Source organism: Sorex fumeus, unplaced genomic scaffold (assembly GCF_029834395.1).
Source record: "Sorex fumeus unplaced genomic scaffold, SorFum_2.1 ptg000037l, whole genome shotgun sequence".
Lineage (NCBI taxonomy): Eukaryota > Metazoa > Chordata > Mammalia > Eulipotyphla > Soricidae > Sorex > Sorex fumeus.
This window is the reverse complement of record NW_026606094.1, coordinates 78,398,812-78,423,734: the sequence shown is the minus strand read 5'-3', so window position 1 is coordinate 78,423,734 and position 24,923 is coordinate 78,398,812. Positions and strand designations below refer to the sequence as shown.

The window sequence follows — 24,923 nt, the reverse complement described above, 5'->3', positions numbered from 1 at the left end:
GATCTGTGAGGCAAGATCCTTTAGAGGAAAGCCACATAACCACATAACACGCAGGGCCTAAGGCAGTTCTTACTGAAAGCGCCCCTACCTCCCACCTCCAGCCTTGCTCTAGGCCCGAGGGTACCTGTCCAGGGTGGTTCAGAAAGACTGCGGAGATATGGGGAGCAGGGGGTGTACAGACCTTTCCCTGCACCCGGTACCTCATTGCTTCTGCTCCTGAAATTATGAGTACAGCGGCCCTGGGGAAGAATGCAGTCACAGACAGGTTGGCTTTCCAATTCTGTTCTGTGGATTAGCAGGTTCCTGGGAGCCGCCAAGCCCCATCCAAGGGGGCTGTTTCTGTTTTCACTGGGCATGTGAATGAATTTGTTTCTCAGTAACACTGGCTATGGATTCACCAGTGAGGGGGCTACCACCATTTTAAGCTGTATTTTGTTTGACCATTTGCTTGTTGCCCTTTGGATTGTGTGTATGCACTTACTGCCAATGTTATTTGACCTTTTCAAATGTTAAATTATTCACAGGTTGAGTTTTAGACATGCAATGTTACAGCACTAATCCCACCACCAGTGTCAACTTTCCCCACCAATGTCCTGGGTTCCTCGTCCCCAACCTGCCCCCAGTCGCATCTTGACGCCCCTTCTTAAGTTTGGTTGTTGAAGTTGGGATCTCTGGTTCTCAGTGTTGACTGTGGTTTGGACACTTTGCTCTACTTCTCTACACCACTGAGGTCAGATTTTCTTTTTTTTTTCTTTTATTTTTTAAATTTATTTATTGAATCACCGTGAAAACAGTTACAAAGCTTTCAGGTTTAAGTTTCAGTCATACAATGATCAAACACCCATCCCTTCACCAGTGCATATTTTCCACCACTAAGAACCGCAATACACCCCCCACCCCACCCCTCCCCCTGCCTGTGAGGCAGATGATTTCCACTTAACTCTCTTGTGCAATAGCAGCCAGGCAATTTTGGATTTCTGATATTTTACTACTTAAGTCCAGGGGGATTTCTGCCAAAAGCCGCATAGTTCCGAGATTGGTTTGTGTACCTCTGGGTCCATGTCTGTGCCGGAGAGTCGCTCATGGGGTGGGGGTGGGGGGGGCAATTCGTGGGGCGGGAAGGACATGCTGGTCCTGCCCCCCATCCCATGAGGCCTACGTTACCCCGCCACCACCAGCTCATACCTGGCCATACCACCCTGAACGCACCCAATCTCGTCTGATCTCGGAAGCTAAGCAGGGTCGGGCCTGGTTAGTACTTGGATGGGAGGTTAGATTTTCTTATTGAGAAATAGGAACCCTTTCTCCTCCACGTTACAATTTTCTTGCTGAGTACATGAAAGGTGCTCCTCAGCTGAGCTCAGGGCCCAGGGCCCAGGGCCACACCCTGCCACACACAGCCAAACTGGCTAGGGGGTTGCTTCTGCAGGATGCAAGCTCCTTGGGACCTGCAAAAAACCTCTGAGCTCCCAGATCAGATGAAGCCCAGTGCTGGGGAGTGGGGTGGGGGTGACACTTGGTGTTAGGGGGACACAGTGCTGCTGGAGGTATCAGGACCACCCGCCAGTATTCAGAGGCTCCCAGCATGTGGAGCTCAGGGTCTGGAACCTGGTCCAGGGGTGGCCCTGACCACTGTACTATCTCAGGGGTCTTCTGACCAGACAGAAGCCCCCGTTCCCGGGCACAGAGCAGCCCAAAGCACATTTCTAGAGTATTTCTTTCTCTCTCCTTTCTGTGGTGCCAGAGACTAAGCCCAGGGCTTTGCACACTCAAGGCACTGAACACAACCCTTCCTCTTAATATCATTCCTTAAATGAATGACACCTTAAGACAGTTATAATTATTTATTTGGGTAAGAGCATAAAATGTATTTTATAATACATAAGAAAGAAAACACATTTGGGTGAATAAAAAGAAAAATGACAAATGACAGTAGTTAGTGTTTATAAATGAGTAAATTTTAACAATTCAGACAAGAAACTGAAAGGATATTTGAAAGCTGAGACCAAGTTTTAACAATACTTTAAAACAAAAAAAATATTAGGCTTTTAAGGACAATACCTGACAACAGCTTTTCAAATGATTTTGTATAGATTTCTAGATACTCTCATATATGAACATGAAAAAAGAAAGAGACAAGAACTTTGGCAGGAAAAGTATTAGTTCATAGCAGCTTGGTAAAGTTTTCTTTTATATAAACATTTCTGAATTTAAATTTGCTCTTGTTACAAGAGTAGAAAGAACTAATGTGCCAAGTGTATTTTGAGGAGTGGATAAGCCATACAGCAACTATACTTTTAAAAGCCTATATTCTATGAAAATGTGCACCACACAGCATCTGTAGTAAATGAACAAAGGTAAACCATATGCTTATTCAATCTTCTAAATAAAACTCTTAAACGTACATAGTAGTGCCTACACCCCAATCTCTTGTTTGAAGACAGCTTCAAGCTTTAGACTCAGATAAACGTGCTATTCAAAAACAGTCCAGATCTCTGTTATGAAACTGCTGTGTGTGGTCTCTTAGCAATCTTTTCAGTGCTCCAGTAAAAAGACATGCCATGATTAACAATCTTTAGGAAAAATGTACCGAGATTAGAGAAGAATCACCAACATCCAGAAGCTTCTGCCTCCGCCCTTGGAGGACCTTACCTTCAAGACCTGCAGCTCCAAAAAACAATTTAAAATTTCTTGTTTAAAATAAAAAATTTTTAAATCAAGAATATTTGAATAACTCGATTTCTAGGAAATCAAGGCTTCTTAAATTAAGACTAAGCAAAACAGACTAGATTAAAAAATGAATTCTCTTCCCATCATTTATGACAGAAGAAAACTAAATTTAAGTTTTACACACAAAGGATATAAATACTGCATAATATGTAGTGAATATTGGCACACACCCTTTTTTGCATTTAAAGCATAAAATTCGATCAGTAATCTGATGCTCCTAATCTCTGTTTATCACTTACTTAGCTTGCTAATCTGCTACAAGGCACAGAGACCATCGCAGTCTAAGGCTTTCCAACAGGTTTATAGCAAGCATCAGGTTGCCAAAGCCGAATATCAACAAGAACTTGATTGAGTTTTTGCATCCAGAGATCCCGCTCCTCCTTGGTATCTGCAGACAGCCAGTTCCTACAGGAACAGACAACCAATGTCAGGGACATTTTCCTCACTGGCCACCTTCCCTGTCCCTCTGGAGGTGAGGAGACAAAGGCCTGAACAACCCAGTAAAACCAATCTGACCATCTTTGAATGATCCTAACCAAGAACCCCACAGAGAAGGGCCCCTCCAATTGGCAGGAAGAACATGATGGCCCTGGCTGCTTAGCTGACACTGCATGGGATGATACCTGGCAGGGGATGGTCAGTGTCCTGTACAGCTGCCACAGCCTGAGCAGTCTGGGGACAGGGACACCCATCGTCTAGCTCACAAGACCAAGTGCAGCTGGTGACAAGGGGGAGCTCAGAGATCCCTGCCTCAGGCTCCCAGGGCTGAAATGACAGTGACAGGCTCAGCTGGACAGGCAACGTGACAGCTGCAGCCCATCATGGCACCAACAGAGATGATCTAACGATACTAAGACTTGGACCATCTCAGGAATCTCTCTTTCCATCCATATTTAGTTGCAAGCTGAGTAACTAGTTGATAGGGCAGGTGAAGAAATCATCCTTCTAGAACACCCAGTTACTAGGAAACTTTTATGGTATATCTACTCACTACCTTTATAATACCTCCCCATTGGTAGTACAAGCAATATAAGCCGAGTTGACCATCCCCTATCAGTCCACAGAGAGGCTCCAATACTGACAACCCCTATTAGTCTATGGAGAGGCTGCAATACTGACCTTTTAAAATATAACTGGCTAAGTTATATGTAGTTTGATATATTTTAAATTACTATTGACGTTTAATAACTGATAGAGTTTTTCTCATCAAGATTACACAATTCAAAGACATGAGTCATCATTCTTGTGCTCAGAGACCATATATGGTGCCGATGATTGAACTAAAGCCAGCCACACGCAGGCAAGCACCTTAACCCCTGAGCCCCTGCCCTTAACCCTAACCCCAAATCAAAGGCCTTGATGTGCAAATACACTGAAGCAAACATTCAGTGGAAGAAGCATGCAGGGTCAATACATACTTGGTGACACAGAGCGTGTCCCTGCACTGGCTAACCAGGGTCTCTCGGTCGTCTTCTCTCTGCGGCCGGACAGTGATCAGCTCAAAGGTATTGCGTCTTGCACAGAATTCTCTGTTGGCTGGTTCTATCTGACGACTAGTACAATTGGCCAGATTTATCCTTCCTATAGGATTCTATTAAAAACACATTTTTAAAAAAATACATTAATATAACATAAATAAGATCATTTAAGTCGGTAAGCATTTAAGTTGCTATAACTGTAAAATTAAAATGCCATTCACTTGAAAGTTAAAATTGTATTACCCTCTGCTTAGAGAAAGTCAATATAACTGTTTCATTTTTTTATTACCCAAGCAGTTGATGAAGCGTCAGCTCTAAGAAGGTTTAAAAAGAAATTAAAATTACATATATCGTTTTAAAATGATATATTTTATCATTCATCGGCAGCTAGGAATATAACTCAGTGGTAGAGCCTATACTTTGCAAGCAAAAAGCCCAGGATTCAATCTACAGTACCCAAAATAAAATAAAATAAAATAATAAAAAAAACAAAATAACAGAAATTCTGAGGTACGCTTGGTAAAATTGTAAAATGAATTTTTAGTGATAGGCAGTTTGGCTAGAGCAATCAAAATTCAAAATGGGCATATTCTAATTCCAGTGCTCTGCTTAGAAGTAACCTACCCTAAATTCATACATATGTGCACAAAGATGTTTATATAAGCAAAATCACTTTTTCCAAAAGAAGTATCCCTTTACTTATTTATTTATGTGTGCTTTTTGGGCCACATCCAGTACTCATGAGGGCTTACACCTGGCTCTGCGCTCGGGAATCAGTCCTGGAAGGGCTTGGGGGACCATACGGGGTGCTAGGGATAGAGCCTGGGTCAGCCGTGCACCTGGCAAATGCCCTTTCCACCACACTCTCTCTCCAGCCCCAAGAAATGTATCAAATCAAAAGCATTTGAAGAGTAATCAAATCATGAGGAATAACATGACAGAAGAATTTCACATAATTATACAGCATGCACACACACGCACACAGCTCTTGCAGTAAGTTTAAACGGCTCCGTAGCAGAGTTGGGTAGGTGGACGGGATGGAAGGAGTGTGCATGAGGGCCCTCCTCACTGACAAGGCCGCTGCTGCCATTACCTTCCGTCTCTCGTCGTCCGGGTAGGTCCAGTAAGAGATACAGTTCTCAGAAAGAACACACCACCTCCTGTGCCAGGCACCAAAGCCACTCACGTCTTCAAATATAGTCTGGGAAAGGCAACAAACCCCAGCTTTAGAAACCTGAGCATCAGCTAGGCATTAGTTTTAGAAGTCAAATTTCAATAAACTGACATAAATCATACCTCAAATACCTCCTTGCATGATTTTTATCATGCCTTTTAATTCAGTAGTGAGAATCACTGATGGTTCAGACCAGAAACAGCCAGACTCTCCCCATCCGAATAGAAGGCCCTGGGTCCAGGGGACGCACAGAGTATCAGGTGCCCGTGCAACAGGGCACGAAGCAGCCTTGAACCCTAGCACAGAGCTGCTGAGGACAGGACAGGGGACCCAGAACCCTGAACACCATTTGGGGGGGAAGGTGGGGAAGAGGGGGTGCAAGTATTAAGGACTTCCAGGTATTAACCCAAACCCATACGTTATCTAATTTTATACCGTTGTTTTGTTTTGGGTCATACCCAGCGGTACTCAGGACTTACTCCAAGCTCTGCACTCAGGAATTACTCCTGGCAATGCTCAGGGGATCATAACGGAATACTGGGGATCAAACACGGGGCAGCCAAGTGCAAGGCAACCCACTGAAGTATCTATTCTCTAATTTTACACCTAAAAGTATGGAAAACAATTTTTTAAAATATGATATCCCTAATCAAATGATCCTTAAGTGAAGGTACGTTGTGTGTTGTCAGACTTTAAAACACTAAGAGCATCACAGCTTTACATATTTTAAAACTAATAAAGACTTCCTGAGCTAGATGAGTCTTAACACAGAGGTGCCATTCAATTCTAGGCCCTCGTAAAATGCGCTGACTCACACGCTATGCCTGCAGAGGGGATTCTGATGGTCAGTCAGAGCTCCACGCCCCGCGGGGCCTGAGCCAGGAGCTGACCTGCAGGCAACACAGCCCGACAGTCAGGCCAGCTCACAGCACAATGAGGCTGAACTGGGAGGGGACACTGCTGTCATGTCTTCAGGGGGGCTGGTAAGGGACCCTGACTGGGAAAGCAGCTCTGGGGTTAAACAGAAGATTTCCTGAGGAACTGCTGTCACATCCTGACACTGCTGCCCAGTCTATGTGTGGCTGCCCCAGTTCCCCCACAGAAGCAAACGGAAGTACAGGAGCCCAGGCTCCAGCAAACCATCTCAACTCACTAGATGGTGAGAATTCACCAAAAGGAGGCTTCAGACAGGAAGCCTCATCTCTGGCTCCAGGAGAAAGTCATTTTACAAGACAAAAGTTCATAGTTCAAAACCTCAGGGGTCTGGAGACAGGCCAGCGGGTGAGACGCAGGCTGACCATGCACCTGCTGCATGGCTGGGACCCCAAGCACTGTGGGGTTGGCCCCGTGTCCTGCTTCTGCGCACCCTCAGGCCTTGCGCTGCATGGCTGAGTCCCCAGTAGGACCCCTGGACCTCTGCAGCAAAGCTCCAAAACCTTAATCCTCGTATCCCTAATGAATGCATTCAGATAAGCCAGCTCACTCCTGCCATACAGCTCCCCACAGCTGTGTCACTGGCTCCCCTTATATCTTCTTTCCCCCTCAACCAAGACTTTCTCTGGGCGATACTGACCACAGCCACCAAAATAAAAAAGAATCTTGCTGCTTTGATCTCAAGTGCAAAGTTGGTAAAATGACTCACCAGCTTCATTTTGTGGCTTTTTGCATTACAAAGTAATAGACAAAAGGGGACATAAGATGAGCAAGTATATCACAAACCATTATTATACCCTATTTTAATGCGAGAAATAAGAAAAGACTTTCCTCTCTGAGGAAATAGAAGAACAATAAAATCCACATGCCGGCATCAAATCCCAGACCAGAAGTGGAACCCCGCAGCTATGAAAGCCCTTCAGCCCATGCCTGGCTGCTGACTAGGCTGAGGGGCACAAGCCCAGCCCCACAGCTGAGCCCCTCCGCTCCATGATGGGAGTCTCCTGGATTCCCACCAACAAGAGTCAGTGAAGGTCTGTCTTTTGTGTGTCAAGAATAAGGGTACTTCAAAGGCATTTGAAGATAGGACATAGGACATAGAATATTTTAGAGTATCCTGATAAATTCCTTGCCAGGTTTCTTCAAGCGCAGATGCGAAGAGAACAGGCACTAGGGGTCACAAAGCGCAAGCCTGGAGAGCTAACTCTCCACTAATCACCAACCACCCAGCTTCACGATGAGACTGGCCAGACAGCATATGCGAACAGACTAGCTGCCTTAATACTTCATCAGCTGCCAGTACATAAAGAGGTAAGTAGAGAAACTGCCTTGAGTGAGACTTGAAAATCTGCTTTCCCACGAATATCTAGTGCCACCCACTGACTGACGAATAAAAATGCAAGAAGCCTGATTCTATACCATATAGCTGTCCTTTTGGCACGCTCGGTATTAACGGCAATTGAATTTGTGGTATCCTTTGTACCAAACTCTAATCTCACAGAGAAAGGCAGCACTGGTAAGTCTCTTTCCTGCACAACGCAAACAACCTTCTATGTTTTACGTGCACTCTACCTTGGCGGGAGTGCTCAGGGGGTGCTCAGGGGCTACTCCCGCACACTGCTTGTCTGGGAGACCATGCAATGCAGGGGCTTGAACCCAGTATGCACTCTGAGTCATCTCCCTGCCCCATGCTTCTCTCATTGAGCTAGTTCTCCGACGAGCTCAGTGAACTGTGGTCTGCTCCTTTCACTCTCATGGCCTTGTCCCACCTGTTACTTCTCAGCCTCCATCGGTTTCCCTTTCGCCTCTATCGTTAGTCCCTTTAGCCTGCTAGAAACACCAATTTGTATGTAAAGATTTTCAAGTCTCTCAATAAAATGTCAACAATATCTTTCTTTCTTCCTACCTAGCTCTGGGAGTACCACCTTCTATCTCTCTCGTGACAGTGCAGACAGATGGCACAGCTTTACTTTTACTTTGCCAAACCACTGCAAAGAACTGTTCCTTGCTTCCCACCAAACACAAACACACACACACACACACACACACACACACACGACCTGGCATCTGATTTCTCCAGCCCTGACTGAGTCTGCACACGCCTTCCTCTTCTTCTGCCTGTCTCAGCTGCCACCCCTACCTCTCCCAAAACCCCCATCTCCTGCAGGACCACACTGCACACTCCACATGGCCACCAACATCTTTCTTTTGTTTTTAGAGTTTGCTTTTTACTTGGGTGTTTTGGTTTTGGGGCCACACCCAGTGATACTCAGGGCTCTCTCCTGACTCCACACTCAGGAATCACTCCTGGTGGTGCTTGGGGGGCTATATGGGATGCTGGGGATTGAATCCAGGTCGGCTGAGCACAAGGCAAGCTCCCTACCAGTGCACTACTGCTCCACCCACCAATGTCTTTCTAAACTCCAACTTGAAAGCTATTGCTCTACTAAATACCCTAAAAGAATCCATTGGCTGCAGGATAAAGTCCGAATCCTTAAAAAGTCCTTTAACAGCAGTCTGTTTCTCGTAATCCAACAAGAATCCTGTATGAGTTTTTTCTGCTCTCTCCCTTTCTCTCCCTGTCTAGCTTCTCTCCTTATAGCTCTGGCTAATCTTCAACATCTCCCAGCATCCGGATGCGTCACTCCATTCTCTGGACTCAGATAAATGCCCCTGTGGACTCATTTACCCAGGCCACACTTACACGGTCTCCCTCCAAGCTTCCTCTAAGCCTCTCCCTACACTCCAGACTTGAAGTTCCACCAACTCACACCCATGGACTCTGCTCTCGCCTGCTAAGGCCCTGGAGGTAAAAGTAAAGTAAAGTAAAGGCCCTCCCATTGATCGTCGATTTGCTCGAGCGGGCCCAGTAACGTCTCCATTGGAGACTTTGTTGTTACTGTGTCTGGCATATCGAATACTCTCGGTAGCTTGCCGGGCTCTCCGAGAGGGGCGGAGGAATCGAACTCGGGTCGGCCATGTTGGCCGCTTGTAAGGCGAACGCCCTACCCGCTGTGCTATCGCTCCAGGGCTGGAGCGATAGCACAGCGGGTAGGGCATCTGCCTTGCATGCAGCCAACATGGCCGACCCGAGTTCGATTCCTCCGCCCCTCTCGGAGAGCCCGGCAAGCTACCGAGAGTATTCGATATGCCAGACACAGTAACAACAAAAGTCTCCAATGGAGACGTTACTGGGCCCGCTCGAGCAAAGGCCCTGGAGGTACTGTGCAGAATTTTTTCTTTTCACTGATTTCTTCCAATTAAACTACAAGCTGGAGGGATTATTTTGGAAAGCGTATTAGATTCCAGCTCCAGCGCCATGACTGGCACATGTGGATACACAAGTCTTTACTAAACCAACCTGTCAATTAATCTCATACGCTTTTGGGCCTATGCGATAGCACAGCGGATAGGGCATTTGCCTTGCACGCAGCCAACATGAGAAATCAAGCCTTTATTTTATAAAATGGATAAAAGGAAGAAGACATAAAGCAATGTTACTTACTAGAAAGCCTCTTTCTTCCACACTTGAATTCACTTGACATTTTATTTTTAAATAAATATGACCTTCCAAAGGACATAGAAAGGGCACCTGCAAAGAAAAAGGATAATCTTGCAAAACAGGTTCAAAGTGTGAATTTTCTTAACAAACATAAAAATCATGAATAGAAAATATTATGCCTTGAAAACACAGTATTTTATAAAACTGAAATGTAATAAAGGTGACTAAAAATAACCACCGGTTCCTTAGCAACAAATTCTTTTGAAAAATAGATTCATTCACGAGAACTTAATAAAAACAGAATCCTAAATCCCAAGTTAATGTGCTTTAATAAAAAATATTTTAAAACAAAAAAACATATATTATCTTATATATTATATATATTTTATATATATATTAAAAATATAATACATTATCTTAGCTATTATTTAGCAACAGAATATACTCAATGGGAAACTATATAAACCAGCCAATATATTAGTACAAGACAATATTCCTCAACAATAAAGAATACTAAACTATCAAAGGGCTGGAGTGATAGCACAGCGGTAGGGCGTTTGCCTTGCACGCAGCCAACATGGCAGACCCAAGTTCGATTCCTCCGCCCCCTCGGAGAGCCAGGCAAGCTACCGAGAGTATCTCGCCCGCACGGCAGAGCCTGGCAAGCTCCCCGTGATGTATTCGATATGCCAGACACAGTTAACAACAAAGTCTCCAATGGAGACGTTACTGGGCCCGCTCGAGCAAATCGATGAACAACGGGAGGGCCTTTACCTTTATCTAAACTATCAAAACCAAAGTCCATGTGAAATTTCAAGAAGTTCCAATAACTAACTCAGCTTGAAGAACTAAGTAGGAATAATCATACTTCCTTATCCATCTCAAAACTTAATTCACAGCTACAGTAGTTAAAATAGCCGGATACTATATACTATATATATCCTAGCCGGGTATAAAGCTAGGCGGACAGATCAAAGGAATAGAATTGCAAGTCCAGAAATAAACCCAGGTCTATGGCCAAACGACTTTCAAGAAGGCTACCTGAACCAATGAGGAAAGAGACATCTTTCATACAAATGGGGCCATGCAAGAAAGTCAAATTAGAGTTCTCCCATATCATATATAACAATTATTTCAAAATGAGTCAATGACCTGGGTAGAAACTTTTAGGTAGAAACACAAAACTCTGAGCATTCCTCCAAATAAAAATAAAAAGTGCAATTATCAGAAAATCAAACGTTGCTTCTGGAAATCTATGCAGAAGAACAAAAACAGGTTCTCACCAGGAGGGAGAATCATACTCCCACATGCATGATAGCATGTTTCACTAGAGGTAAAAACAAATGATCAAGCAAAAAAAAAAAAAAAAAACCAAGACAGTTTCTTCTCTCCCTGCCCTGCCTCTGAGAGCTTCTCCAGGCACACACACACATCCTGCTCTTCTCCAAGTCTGACACGTTGGTCTTCTCGACTCTGAATCTCTCCTGGTTTGTTTTTGGAGATGTTGGGGATCCCATATTGAGCCTCATACATGAAAGGCAAGCATGGCAAGCATTCTACCAGAGTTCCTCATCAGCTCTACCTTTGCAGAGTTGCTCCTACAACTTTAAATGAACTGCATGTTCTAATAGTCTGCCAAATCACATCAAGGCATTCAAGAGAGAAAGAAGCAGGGGAAAAAGAGAGGAAAAGAAAAAGTGAGAGGGAGGGAGAGAGGGAGGAAATGAGGGAGGAAGGAAGGAAGGGAGGGAGGGAGAGAGGGAGAGGGAGTAGATGAGACAAATAGAAAAAGCATAAAATGATAGACCGTGGAGAGGCTCTGTGATCTATTTTTGTAGAAGCTCATATAGTATCTTAAACTTTGCAGACCATATGAGCTAAGTCACAACTTTTCAACTCAGTCACTGAAACTTGAAAGCAGACTTAGACAATACATAAACATAGGGGGCTGGTTGTGTTACAAAGACTTCAAAAACAATTACAAAACAAGTCACAGTTTGTACAGAACAGCTATAAAAACATGATGCTCAACACCATATAAGAGTATCAGTACTGGGGCTGGAGCACCAGCACAGGGGAGAAAGCACGTGCCTTGCACTTGGCATCCCATATGGCACCCAGAGCCCGCCAGGAGTGACTCCTGAGTGCAAAACCAGGACGAAGCCCTGAGCACCACTGGCTGTGGCCTCAAAACAATATATAGTATAGTATAGTATAGTACAGTATAGTATAGTATAGTATAGTATAGTATAGTATAGTATATATTTTGCGGCTGGAGCGATAGCACAGCAGTAGGGCATTTGCCTTGCACGCAACCAGTCCGGTCAAGCTGGGTTCGATTCCTCCGCCCCTCTCGGTGAGCCCAGCAAGCTACCGAGAGTATCCTGCCCACATGGCAAAGCCTGGCAAGCTACCCGTGACGTATTCAATATACCAAACACAGTAACAACAAGTCTCATGACGGAGACGTTACTGGGCCCGCTCAAGCAAATCGATGAATAACGGGAGGACCGATATATATTTTAAAAAAGAGTATCAATATTGGTTCACTAACTTTGATTAGCGTTGCCACGTTAACAGGCCAGGGAGCTAGTATAGGGCTCAGACCTGGTGCACTGCTAGTCCAGTTGGGCCCCAGTCCAGTGGGTGTGGAGCTGTGGGCTCCAACTGAGTGCCATACTCTGGAGCCCACTCACCAAGTTCTGACAGTTGAGAAACACAGAGCAGAAGGGGCCTCTGATCCCCTGAGTGCTGCTTGGGGGTCCATTCACAATTCCACATTAGTTCAGTGAAAGTCAGAAGGTGGCAGGAGAGGGCAGCTAAGATTGCCTCACAGGAGCCGAGCCCGGCTCAACCCCACCACCTAGGCCAGGTTCACTCTGAGCACTGGCAGAACAGCCCCTACGCGCCAATACAGACAAAAAGAGTGTCAAGAGAAGATAGTAAAATAACCCTAACATTGAGAAAATATGAAAAAGAGGGCATATAGGATTTTTTTGTCTTTGGCCACACCTAGCTATGCTCAGAAGTCACTCCAGGTGCAGATGAGAATGTAGAATTTGCTGTGTGCAAAGCAAGCACCTTACCTGACATGTGATCTCTCTGGCCCAGGAAATATTTTTAATAAACCTATCAGCATATTAGTAGTGAAGATACCTTAAGTTCAAAGTACCTTTCAACTAACAAAAGGTGCTCAAACATATGACAGCTTTTCTAAATTTTGGTTTTATATTATCTTATTTTCCCCCAACTTTTGGTCTTTAGAAAATTTTACTTTTTTATGTACAAAAACTGGATCATTTTTGAAGGCTGGAGCGACAGTACAGTGGGTAGGGCATTTGCTTTGCACACAGCCGACCCGGGTTCGATTCCCAGCATCCCATGTGGTCCTCTGAGCACCTCCAGGAGTAATTCCTGAGTGCAGAGCCAGGAGTAACCCTGAACATTGATGGGTGTGATCCAAATAGCAAAAATTAATTAATTAATTAATTTAATTAAATAAAAAACTGGATCATTTTTATTACCCAAAAAACTTGCTTCTCCTACACCTATTTCATATTCTATTGACCAGTCATATTTTTTAAATGGAAGGAACTTTAGTTTACAATAATACATAGGTTTTCAGTATATCATTTTCTAAGTAAAAATATGTTAATCTAAACACATTGTATTCATACCAAGTTCAGTGCCCCCCCCTTACTATCTGAATTTTAAGCAAAGGTGACAAGTACTACAAAAAAAAAAAATCAGGCTGAGTTGTAGGTCCACAATGTCTGTGGTCGGAGCCCAATCCTCGGCTTCCTCAGCAAAGCAGGAAGCACAGGCCAAGGCCAGCTAAGACAGACAGGATGCGACACTAGCAGCACCCTGGCCATGTGCGGAATTCAAGAGGCCAGCCGGTGGCATTGGGGTCAGGACGGAGAGGAGATAGATGCACTCTGATTCCTGATTCCTAATGAAAAGGACGTCCTCCTCCAGGGGACAGGAATTTAGTCTGAATTTCAAAGATTTGACTTAAGTGCCGAACAATTTAGTCCTTTAAAACAACAAAGAAAAGTTGACTGAGGCACTCAAAGTAATAACTCCAGGAGACAAACCCCCCAACTTACTAAATTAGAAAGGCATATATAATATAGAGCAACACATCATTTACCTAGTTAATCTATGTTATAAATTATCTGGTCTTTTTAAAAAATGTTTTCAGTTTTAAGGTCATAGGCACTCAATGCTAATTAGTGAACAGAATTTTATAGTTCAGTTCAGAGAATGCTGCTAGTAATAAAAGCAAACTCAGAAAAATGAAAGGAAATGTTTTCTCTCACTCTCTAGCTATCGAAAATAGGCAATATTTTTAGATGCTGTCCCGATGAAGCAAATTGAGAATATCCATAAAATGCCCAATATTATAACACCCTGTTGACAGCAAACACATAAAACTGTATAATCCTCTCCTGCTTTCTGTTTAACAAAAGTATTTTTAGAGGCATCTCCCTAAGGAAAATAAGATGTGTAAAATATAACTTATAAGTAAGGTGACTCTGTTATATTTTCTACACCGGGGTATCGTTGAGAAAGTAATACTATGGATGATCACAGCAGACTGACAGACACAAGCCAAGATACCCTACTCCCTCTGTCACCTACAACTCCACAGTGCTCACTGGCATAATGTCTGGCCTCTCTACTGACGTTGACAGCTCTATGTCCTGGAAAGTATAAATGCTTGTGAGGTTTTCTTAAGTAAGATGGTGAGTTGTGATGTCCTCCCTTTATCTACATAAGCACAATAGATCCTGTGGTTATTTTTAACTAAACAGAAAATTCGAAGAGAGTTGCGAGTCTGAGTCATCAAGATTCATAACTTAAATTCCAGAATGTCAAGCTCATCTCTAGATACCTGTAATCTCAACTGAAAAGGCAATCTGCTACCAGTAGTGACCTAAATCTACAGGACAAACAGCCTGAGAAAATCTCAATAGAATTCCATTCTAAAGGGGAGCTCAGACATAAGCTCTCTGATCGCTGTATTATTTGTCAAGGCCCAGTCAAATAGGCACAGTCATGTACTGATGGTATCTGAGGGAGTATGGAAGAACTGTCTACTCTCTCGAAAGTCAGTTAAGCACGACTATTATGTGAAGATAAAAGATCCTCCATTTCCCCAAATTCAAGGCACATCTACACTTGACAGCTCTAAGTATTTGCCAATGTCAGTGAGCTAATTGCCACTGGAACAAGTATTTGCTCCCCACTGCCACTCACACAAGTATATTTAAATTTTACATTTAAATTGTATGTGACTCAGAAAGTGCCATTTTAGCTACGACCAATGAAATTTAGTGACTTGGTTTTATATTCAATATGTTCCTGACAGCATCATCAAAAGAATTATGAAGAGAATGGAAACTCATGTTATTTTTAATTTGTAAGTGTGACATTTGAAGTAAAATGGCAGTCAAATGCTTTTTAAGGAGCAATCCTTATTTTTAAAATGTCACTTAAATTGCTTTCATTTTATATTTTTTCAGATTAATAGAATCTCTAATATATGTAGGAACTAGGCGACAACAACACGGTAAGATTAGTTTATAGAATCCTATTCTTTAAATCTAATTGAGAAATCTTTGAAGAGATTAAAGTAAAATTTAAAGTATCATTTGGCATTATGTAAAATTAACATTTTGGGGCTGGAGCAATAGCACAGCAGGTAGGGCGTTTGCCTTGCACGAAGCAGACCCGGGTTCGATTCCCAGCATCCCATACGATCCCCCGAGCACCACCAGGAGTAATTCCTGAGCACATAAGCCAGGACTAATCCCTGTGTATTGCCAGGTGTGACCAGAAAAGCAAAAAAATAAAACAAAACAAAATAAAATAAACATTTCTATACCCAACAGAATGCTTGAAACTGCTATATGCAAGGTTATCAAAAATTATTTCTAAAGTATATAATCTTTGTATAATCTTACTAATAAAGGTACATTTTAATTTAAAGATAATACAGCTTCAGGTATATCACAAGTATACTGAGATCATAAAATTTACTACTTTTATTTGAAGCATCAATATTCTTCAATATCTAGCAGGTTAAACATATGAATAAATTTTCAATTTTAATCATAATTATTAATTTAATACCCAGAAAGTCAAAACATGGAAATGCTAGAGAAACTTAAAAGGTTTAGAACATAAAAGATAATATAAAACAAAAACCCAAATACCAAACATGCATGAATGGAAACTTTCAAAGACAACTTTAAAAATTTATGAAAGAAAAGATGCCCATCAACAAGTCTAAAGAAAGAATAGTTAATGAATAGCATGTACCCAAAACAACCAAGATGTAAGAATGGTTAGTGAAAAAAACAAAAAAGAAAAGGCCAAAACTTTAAATTCGATTTTCAAAGTCATTAGTTTCAAGCAAAGAAAATGTGGCAACCTTCTCCTGGAACATATAGCCCAGTAGCTCTCGCTCTTTTACATCATAATTTATCTAAAACAAACAGAATAAAAAAAAGAAAAAAATCCAAGATCACTCAATCTGTTAAGCTAGCTGAATTACTGAACAGTACATTTTAAAAGCTTAATATGCTAGAAATACATTTACATATCAACAATAATTTAAAAAAATCAATTCTTTTTTTTTTGCATATTCACTAAATTTTGTTTTTTGTTTTTGTTTTTTCCCACAAAGCTAGATGGTTCTTATCAAAGTTAGATTGTTTTTCTCTAACCTAATATGCTGGAGAGGGAAAAGAAGACAACAGAAATGTATTGACTTTGCTCAATGTTAAAAGGTGATTACTAGCAGAGTTTAAACTAGAAAGCAGGCCTTAAATTTTTATTCTCTATATTTTGACTATAGAATCCTCCTGATATATCCTAAAATGGTCTTGCTAGCTGTCCAGTTATGTCCTAATATGGTAAAAAAGAAAAAAAGTACTCAATATGTGTGGTTATACACAGCTGAATTTCAAAGCTTTGAATTTGGCAAGAGAAGTTTACCAAAGAAATCCACTATTCACAAGTACTTTCCTAAGAAACTTCCTAACTTTCCCAGTCTTGCCAAAACTAAATCTATAAAGCACTATTCATTTCAAAATCTTGCTCCAAATGGGCTAGAAGTTTTAAAACTGTACTCTATAGGCAAGTAGTACTTTTTATCCAGAAGTCACAATATACGCTTCTTTGAAGATTTAACTTCAGATTCAAGGGAGAAATACTTCCTCAGAAAATATATCATTGGTGTATCATTACATACACTCATGAAGACATAAATGCTAACTGCATACAGTTCAAGGATTTCAAACACTTGACAGTACTGGGGCACTTTCATTGACCTGATTTTTCTAAAATTAAGTAAATGAACTTGGTTTACCTTGTCCAATGCGAATTTAGTGTTTCCTACTGAAGACAGTGACAGCGTGTAAGAACCCACAAGGGCAAAATTGCTGGTCCGCACAGCGTTGATGCCTCCTGGACTGGCCAAAACTATAAAGAGAAGAAACAGTTCAGTTTCAGTCCTCACTCTCCCCAATAAAGCAAAACTAAGTTTCCACAGAGAAAACAGTCTCTGTTTCCTGCATCTCTAAATATAGGGGGAAATAACAATATTAGTTCCTAATCAAAAACCTGTTAAGTCTATGCAACAAAAAATGAGGTACAGGCACTCTTAACACTTGGGAATGATATCTTTTAAGAAAAAAAACTGAAAATCTGTACATAAAAAAACTGTTTTCGACCACAACACCCAAAACGAGAGAGAGAACACAGGGGATTGCCCTGCCACAGAGGCAGGGGGGGATGGGGGAATGGGAGTAGGGGGGATATTATCCATGGTGGTGGAAAATGGGCACTGGTGGAGGAATGGGTATCTGATCATTGTATAATCGAAACCCAAGCACAAAAAATTGTAAATCTACAACTGTACCTCATGGTGTTTCACTAATAAAAATAAATAAATAAATAAACAATTAAAAAAAACCTGTTTCCCTGTAAGGGGGGGGGGGAGGGGAAAGACTTCCTAGGACAGCGCTTCTCAACTGGGGGCCATATGGCCCCCCCTGTACCCCCAGGAAAACACCAGATGCGGAGTACCATGACACAGTCCTGGGGACACAGTAGGAAACAAGGTGGAGGATCAGGAACAACGGCCTAGGGTGCTTAGTACAGCAGAGACAAACTGGTTCCATTGTGCTGGCTCTCTTATTCCAAGAGACAAAAGCAAAGGAGGCCTGTGAAGCCAGCTCTGTCCTAGTCCACCTTGGAGCACTTGGCTAATGTCATTCCACAGGAGTGGAATGTGAACTGCAGTCCCAGTGACCTAGAAAGACGCTCTTCTCTACTAGAACACCCATCGTGATCAGTATGGGGAAGAGCAGTTAAGTGGGTGGTAGGGGGAGCAAAACACAAATGATCAGAACAGAAGTTACTCTCAAGAGCTGCAGGTGGGGGGCTGGAGACAGGAAGGACATTCTTCACTTGCATCCTGTACCCCATGGTCCTGAGCATCACTGGGTGCAGCCCTCCAAGGCCCCAGAGGAGCCAGATCAAAGGGTCTGCAAGCAGGAAGGCTGGGTAAGGTGACCGGAAGCACAGAGCGAGAAAGAGCCCCCCAATACTGGCAGGTTTGGTCTCCCCCAGCCCGGGTCCCCTGAAAAGCAGACCGAAAGCTATCAAGTGGCTCTGTGTCAGGTGTGTGCTGCTGAGAGTGCCAGAAAGTGGGGTGGACCACACCCACGGGTGGCAAGAGCCACTTATTCTTCTACTTTACCAAACCAGGAAGAAATGTCAGTCTGAGAGACTCAAGACAAATACTCGTAAGAAAGGTGGCCTGGAGGCACACATAGAGATGGCTTAGCTCTTTTCTTTATTCTAGCATTCAGAACCATTCAAGTTCCACTCACCTGAAGAATGAAGGTTGCTTTTCTGAAATAGGAATGAGGAAGGAACAAATTATTTCTTTATCTTATATAAAATTATAACAACTACATTTCAGCAAACATTTTTTTCCTGTGTAAATTTCAGATTTTCAGTTCCTTGTCATTAGTCTATTTTAACGGCTGCTATGGTATGCAGGGTTTAGAAACAGCTAATGAACTAACCAGCTTTTCGAGGGAGGGAAGGTGGGAACATCAGCAGTGCTCAGGGGACCAAATGCAGTGCCAAGGACTGAACCTGGGTTGGCAAGTGCCGACCCACTGTAGTATTATTTCTTAGGCTCTGACAATCTTATGTGTAAGACAAGTATTTCACAAGAACTTTATTCTTTAAAAAAGTTCTACTTACTGTAGTTATAGATGTGAGAAGCCGCTTTGGAGTAATAGCCTAGAAGATAACGGTATATTAGCGACTAAACATTATAATTTGGAGCTTAAACCTATCTAACCTTTAGACACTGAAGTTTACAGCCTGGTAGGTAAAATAATAACCTTTGGAAAACAACTTTAAATCACATTTCAAGTAGTAACATTTCAGAATATACGTTTATCTGTTTTAGGGGCAACCCAAGCAGTGCTCAGGTCTGTGGGGGGACCCTGGGGGCACACAGGCTGGGGGGGCCTAGTCTGGGGATTTCACAGCGCCCTCCCTCCCCGTGATGCTCTCACTGAGGTTCTCTCATTCTTACCTTGGATTTATATGCTTTTTTCTTCTTATCAAGGCCTGAGGTATCTTTCTTTTGCACCTACATATAAAACCAAGAAATACAATGAGTTCAAAATCGGGATCTTTAAGGAATATATGTCATTAATTACTTTATAAAGTTTTCATTACTTACCAGGCTGTAAACTTCAATATTAATTTCAAAGTCATTGGACACATCTTGGCTGGAAAAAATAAAGCATTAAATAAAACTGTAAGAAAAACATTGCTGTGCCCACCAGGAGGATTACTCCATAGCTTAGAGGCCAGCCGGGCATTCTAGGGGAAAGGGCAGCTCAGATAGAGAAGGGAGCAGCAAATAAAGGGTGTTTGGAGGATCCTCCCAGGAGGGGAGATGCATGTTGAAAGCAGACTATGGACTGAACATGTTTGCCACTCAATGCCTCTTTTGCAGACCACAACACTCAAAAGGAGAGAGAGAACAAAGGGGAATGCCCTGCCACAGACGCAGGGTGGGATGGGGGGATGGGGGTGGGAGGGATACTGGGATCCATGGTGTTGGAAAACGGGCACTGGTGGAGGGATGGGTATTTGATCATTGTATAATCGAAACCCAAGCACAAAAATTTGTAAATCTACAACTGTACCTCATGGTGTTTCACTAAAAAAAATTAAAAAAAAAAATTGCTGTGCCATTCAAAATGATGACACAAGGAGTATCATAAAAGCTTTGGCCAAGAAAAAGGGACTTACTGTTTTTAATTAGAAATAATAGATTATTTACAAACCATGAAAGACTATGGAAGTTAAGAACATCCTGTTCTTGGGACCGAAGTGATAGTACAGCAGGTAGGGTGTTTGCCTCGCACGCGGCCGACCCGGGTTCGATCCCTGGCATCCCATATGGTCCCCCAACCACTGCCAGGAGTAATTTCTGAGTGCATGAGCCAAGAGTAACTCCTGAGCATTGCTGGGTGTGACTCAAAAAAGAAAAAAAAAAAAACAGAACAGCCTGTTCTTTCAACTGTGACACAAATAAAAAAATTTTTTTCAGTATTTTACATCTCAAGATCTTGAAAACTGAAACTATTTTTTTAAAAAAACTGAAGTTTGACTCTCATATCAAAATAAATCTATGACAATGTCTTTTCATGGAAACTGAATATCAAATGCATTACAGGACATGAGCATATATTAAGAAATTACAGTTCAAAAAGCAACCGATGCTGGCGTGGATGTGGCGAGAAAGGGACACTCCTTCACTGCTGGTGGGAATGTCCACTGGTTCAGCCCTTCTGGAAAACAGTATGGACGATTCTCAAAAAATTAGAAATTGAGCTCCCATTTGACCCAGCAATACCACTCCTGGGAATATATCCCAGAGAGGCAAAAATGTATAGTCGAAGTGACATCTGCACTTGTTTGTTCATTGCAGCACTCTTTACAATAGCCAGAAACTGGAAGAAACCTGAATGCCCAAGAACAGATGACTGGTTAAAGAAACTTTGGTACATCTACACAATGGAGTACTATGTAGCTCTTAGAAAAGATGAAGTCATGAAATTTACATACAAGTGGTACAATATGGAAAGTATCATGCTAAGCGAAATGAGTCAGAAAGAGAGGGATAGACATAGAAAGATTGCATTCATCTGGGGGATATAAAGTAACAAAGTATGAGATTAATACCCAAGAATAGCTGAGATCAGCACCAGGAGGATTACTCCATAACTTAGAGGCCAGCCGGGTATCCTAGAGGAAAGGGCTGTTCAGATAGAGAAGGGAGCACCAAATAAAGGATGTTTGGAGGATCCTCCCAGGAGGGGAGATGCATGTCGAAAGTAGACTATGGACTGGACATGTTTGCCACTCAATGCCTCTTTTGCAGACCACAACACCCAAAAGGAGAGAGAGAACACAGGGGATTGCCCTGCCACAGAGACAGGGGGGATGGGGGGATGGGGGTGGGAGGGATATTATCCATGGTGGTGGAAAATGGGCACTGGTGGAGGGATGGGTATCTGATCATTGTATAATTGAAACCAAAGCACAAAAAATTGTAAATCTACAACTTTAAAAAAAATAAAATAAAATAAAGGGGAAAAAAAAAAAAAAAGAAATTACAGTTCAGATTTTATAAACAATTTTAGTCACAAGGAATGTGCTACTCAGTGAAAGGAAAGTGCTATAGTAAGTTAAACCAACAAATTAAAAACAGATATTTGTCCATGTAGAAAAAATGAGCACACTAAAGTTCAAGGATTACAAATGCCACCTGTATTAAAAGAAAACTGTTTGACTACGGAGCCCAATTACTCACAGAGTAAAGGTCGTGGTGAATGTCAGAGCATCTCCGTTCAGAGAGCTCACAGTGCTTGCTAAAGGCGTCGCCACCATGTTTTCAGGTCCCGCTTTGAGCATAATCAAGAAATAGTAATTTGCTGCATCTGCAAGAAGTAATCACATAACAAGCACAAGTAAAATCAGCTTTCTAGAAGACCAAAGGAGTAAAGTGAGAATGCAATTGATTCATACAAAGAAGTATTTTGAATTTACGAACATCAACTTTGCAGACACAAAAAGACACCAAGCAGAACATAAGCCAAGCATCCTAAGTCTAAAATAGGCAGCTTCTTCCTATTGTGTGAACTAGAATAACTTTATCCCAAGTCCCTCAATTTCTGCTCTACATTTTCCAACTGTCCCCTTAATTTTTAGTGTTTTTCATTTTGATTTGAGGTGGAGGGAGGGACAGTCGCATACCCACAGCCCCACTCCTGACTCAGTGCTCAGGGATCCCTCCTCTGGGGGTCAGGAGACCAAATGGGGCACTAGGGATCGAACCTGAGTTGGGGGTATATGCAAGGCAAAAGCCCTACCTGCTGTACTATCTCTTGGCCCATGTCCCCTAATTCTTGAGGCAAAATAAATTCCTCTGACTAGTAAATTCCAATTATTTCAAATTGAGATTAAGTTATTCTATTTGTGAATTTTACTCAGACAAATTCTAATTAAGATCATTTATTCACTGTCATTAAGTGCTCAAGAAAGTTATCAAGACGCTACGCCTTGAAAATCAGACAAGAATAAAAGTTAGAATCTAAGTTACATCATTCCTACTTTAACTTATTTTTTAAAAAAAGAAAATCTACACTTTTTGTTTCATCTGAATCTCAAATTCACTTCTTATCTAATATTCTTAGAGAAGTGCTTTGGGAGTTAGGATATGGTAAAGGTATACGTTTGCATGGGGTCAACTGTGCTCACACTCAACTTGCACCCGGTTGGTGCAAGTCCCCAGAATCGCCAACAGTAGCTCCTGGACCACCTAAACAGCACTTGGGAGTAGCTCTCACCCCTCCCCGCCCAAGAAAAACCGTTAAAAAAAATCTTATCCAGAATTTAATCTAAACTTGCTACAATTACTCTTCCTTGCTGGTTCCATACACTCCTTTATCCAGTTCGGTTGTATATGAATTTTAGAAGAATATGTAGTTTAGGAATGTTTACTTATTCAATCTAGAAGAGCAGAGGGAATAACATGTCATTAGAAGTATCTTTGTTGTGGGCTAGAGATTGGCACAGCATGTAGGACACTTGGCTTTGCATGTGGTCGACACAGTTTTGATCCTCAGTATCCCTGAGCACTGCCTGGAATGACCCCGAGTGCAGAGCCAGGAATAACCCCTGATCATTGCTGGGTGTGACAGCAAAACAAATTTTAAAAACAAACAAAATGAAGCATCTTTGTTGCATCCCCTGAGAGCTAACCTTGCACTTGGCAAATTTGTAGTTGATCCCGGGCACCAAATTATGCTCCACAGAGCCCCACCAGGAGTGATCCCTGAGCAGAGTTAGAAATACCACTGACTGGGTATGACCCATCCTCTCCTAAAAAGAAGTTATCTTTTTAATTTGTACCCATAAACCTGTAATGTAGAATCTATAGAGAAAATTCTTCTCATGAGATTTCTGGGGGACAGCAGGGGTACACTTGATTGTGCGTGGTGGCGGGGAGTGGGATAGACAAAGATACACGCTGTGTGGCCAAGTTGAGGCTCCCACATGCCCTGTTCCTCTGCCAAGCTCAATCTCTGTCGTGCCCAGTAGAACAGGATGGTTTTTGAACAGCAGTAAGTAAAAGATTTTGGATGCCCAAATGCATCCCAAAATAAACCTAGTAATAAGACAAAATGATCTGTTGTGTCAACAAACCTCATTTTAGAAAAATAAAATCTTAACCCAAAACTATGTTTAACAAGTCTTTCAGATAGAGACATGTAAGTTGTTACAGATAAGTAACCCTGTACATGAAATTTTCCCTTGGTTGTTATATATACATCTTCATAAAAGAAATATAAGGTCCATGACACAAGTTTGGATCTTTATGCTTAATGGGCTCACGTTTGCATAACTTTAATCTAAGTAAGGTGTTCAGCCTCTAGAAGTCCAATGCGCTATCCATTGCGCTGGAGCGATAGCACTGCGGGTAGGGCGTTTGCCTTGCACGCAGCCAACATGGCCGACCCGAGTTCGATTCCTCCGCCCCTCTCAGAGAGCCCCGCAAGCTACCGAGAGTATTGGATATGCCAGACACAGTAACAACAAAGTCTCCAATGGAGACGTTACTGGGCCCGCTCGAGCAAATCGATGATCAATGGGAGGGCCTTTATTTACTTTACTTTAAGTAAGGTGTTCATAGTTTAACAATGTCTATAGAAGTTAAGCTAATGAAAATCATCATGCCATACCTGGCTTCTGAACTGTACCACAGACAAAGTCAGCTTTTAAAGGTAAGCGGATTTCTGACAAAGTCACTGATCCTTTAGATGGGAGGAATTCACTTCGGGATCTGGAGCCACCAGCCATATTATTCTTCCTCTGAGGCCCTTCATTCTTCAGTTTATTCAGCTCATCAACCAACAGTGTTCTCTTCTCAGCTATGTTAAGAAATTAGCGAGTTAATACTCCAAATTATAAAACTGACATTCTAAATGTGACAGAATTCAATATAAACATGGCAATACACAAAGACAAAGACAAAAATCAGCAATACTTTTCTCATACAAAAGGAAGCTAAGAAGTTGGTAAATACTGACTGCCACCTGCCTACCAAGTTCTTACAATGGAACACTTCACCATCGATTCAGTTTCTCTGTGTTGCTGAGTCATTGTACCTCAGTAAGTCTGTCACCCAGAACCACAGAAACACACACAAAATTCACAGGCCCTCTGGCCGCACATGAGAGCAGCAGGAGTGTGCTGAAGCGTGCCTGAGTGCATGTGGGTGCTCAGGCCACAGGCTTCTCAGCATCTTCTTCACAACCTCGACTTCCTCAAATGTGCAAACTACTTTTCTTTTGCCTTTCATGCAAATTACATTTTATCTTAAAGTACATAGTACCAACAATTTTTATGAGTACGAGAAACAAAAAAAGACCAAATAAAACAGATTTTCAACAGGGCTGGAAAAATAGTACAGCAGGCATAGCACTTGCCTTGC

General features: G+C 42.2%; 1 protein-coding gene across 2 annotated transcripts in view; it reads right to left on the bottom strand.

The window, feature by feature from the left end:
• Positions 1-1,962: 1,962 nt before the first annotated feature.
• Positions 1,963-24,923, bottom strand: part of ANLN (anillin, actin binding protein) — a 43,983-nt gene continuing 21,022 nt past the window's right edge. Inside the window, exons 12-23 of one of the 2 annotated variants that reach the window (XM_056118210.1) lie at positions 24,172-24,360; positions 21,741-21,867; positions 19,596-19,644; positions 19,446-19,502; positions 19,106-19,144; positions 18,724-18,745; positions 17,196-17,308; positions 16,257-16,310; positions 9,821-9,907; positions 5,302-5,409; positions 4,149-4,321; positions 1,963-3,135 (exon numbers count right to left, since the gene is read on the bottom strand). In XM_056118210.1, the coding sequence (XP_055974185.1) occupies positions 3,012-3,135; positions 4,149-4,321; positions 5,302-5,409; positions 9,821-9,907; positions 16,257-16,310; positions 17,196-17,308; positions 18,724-18,745; positions 19,106-19,144; positions 19,446-19,502; positions 19,596-19,644; positions 21,741-21,867; positions 24,172-24,360 (1,142 nt within the window). In that variant the 3' untranslated portion in view covers positions 1,963-3,011. The remainder of the gene's footprint in view (positions 3,136-4,148; positions 4,322-5,301; positions 5,410-9,820; positions 9,908-16,256; positions 16,311-17,195; positions 17,309-18,723; positions 18,746-19,105; positions 19,145-19,445; positions 19,503-19,595; positions 19,645-21,740; positions 21,868-24,171; positions 24,361-24,923) is intronic. The other variant, XM_056118211.1, reaches the window with a different exon arrangement.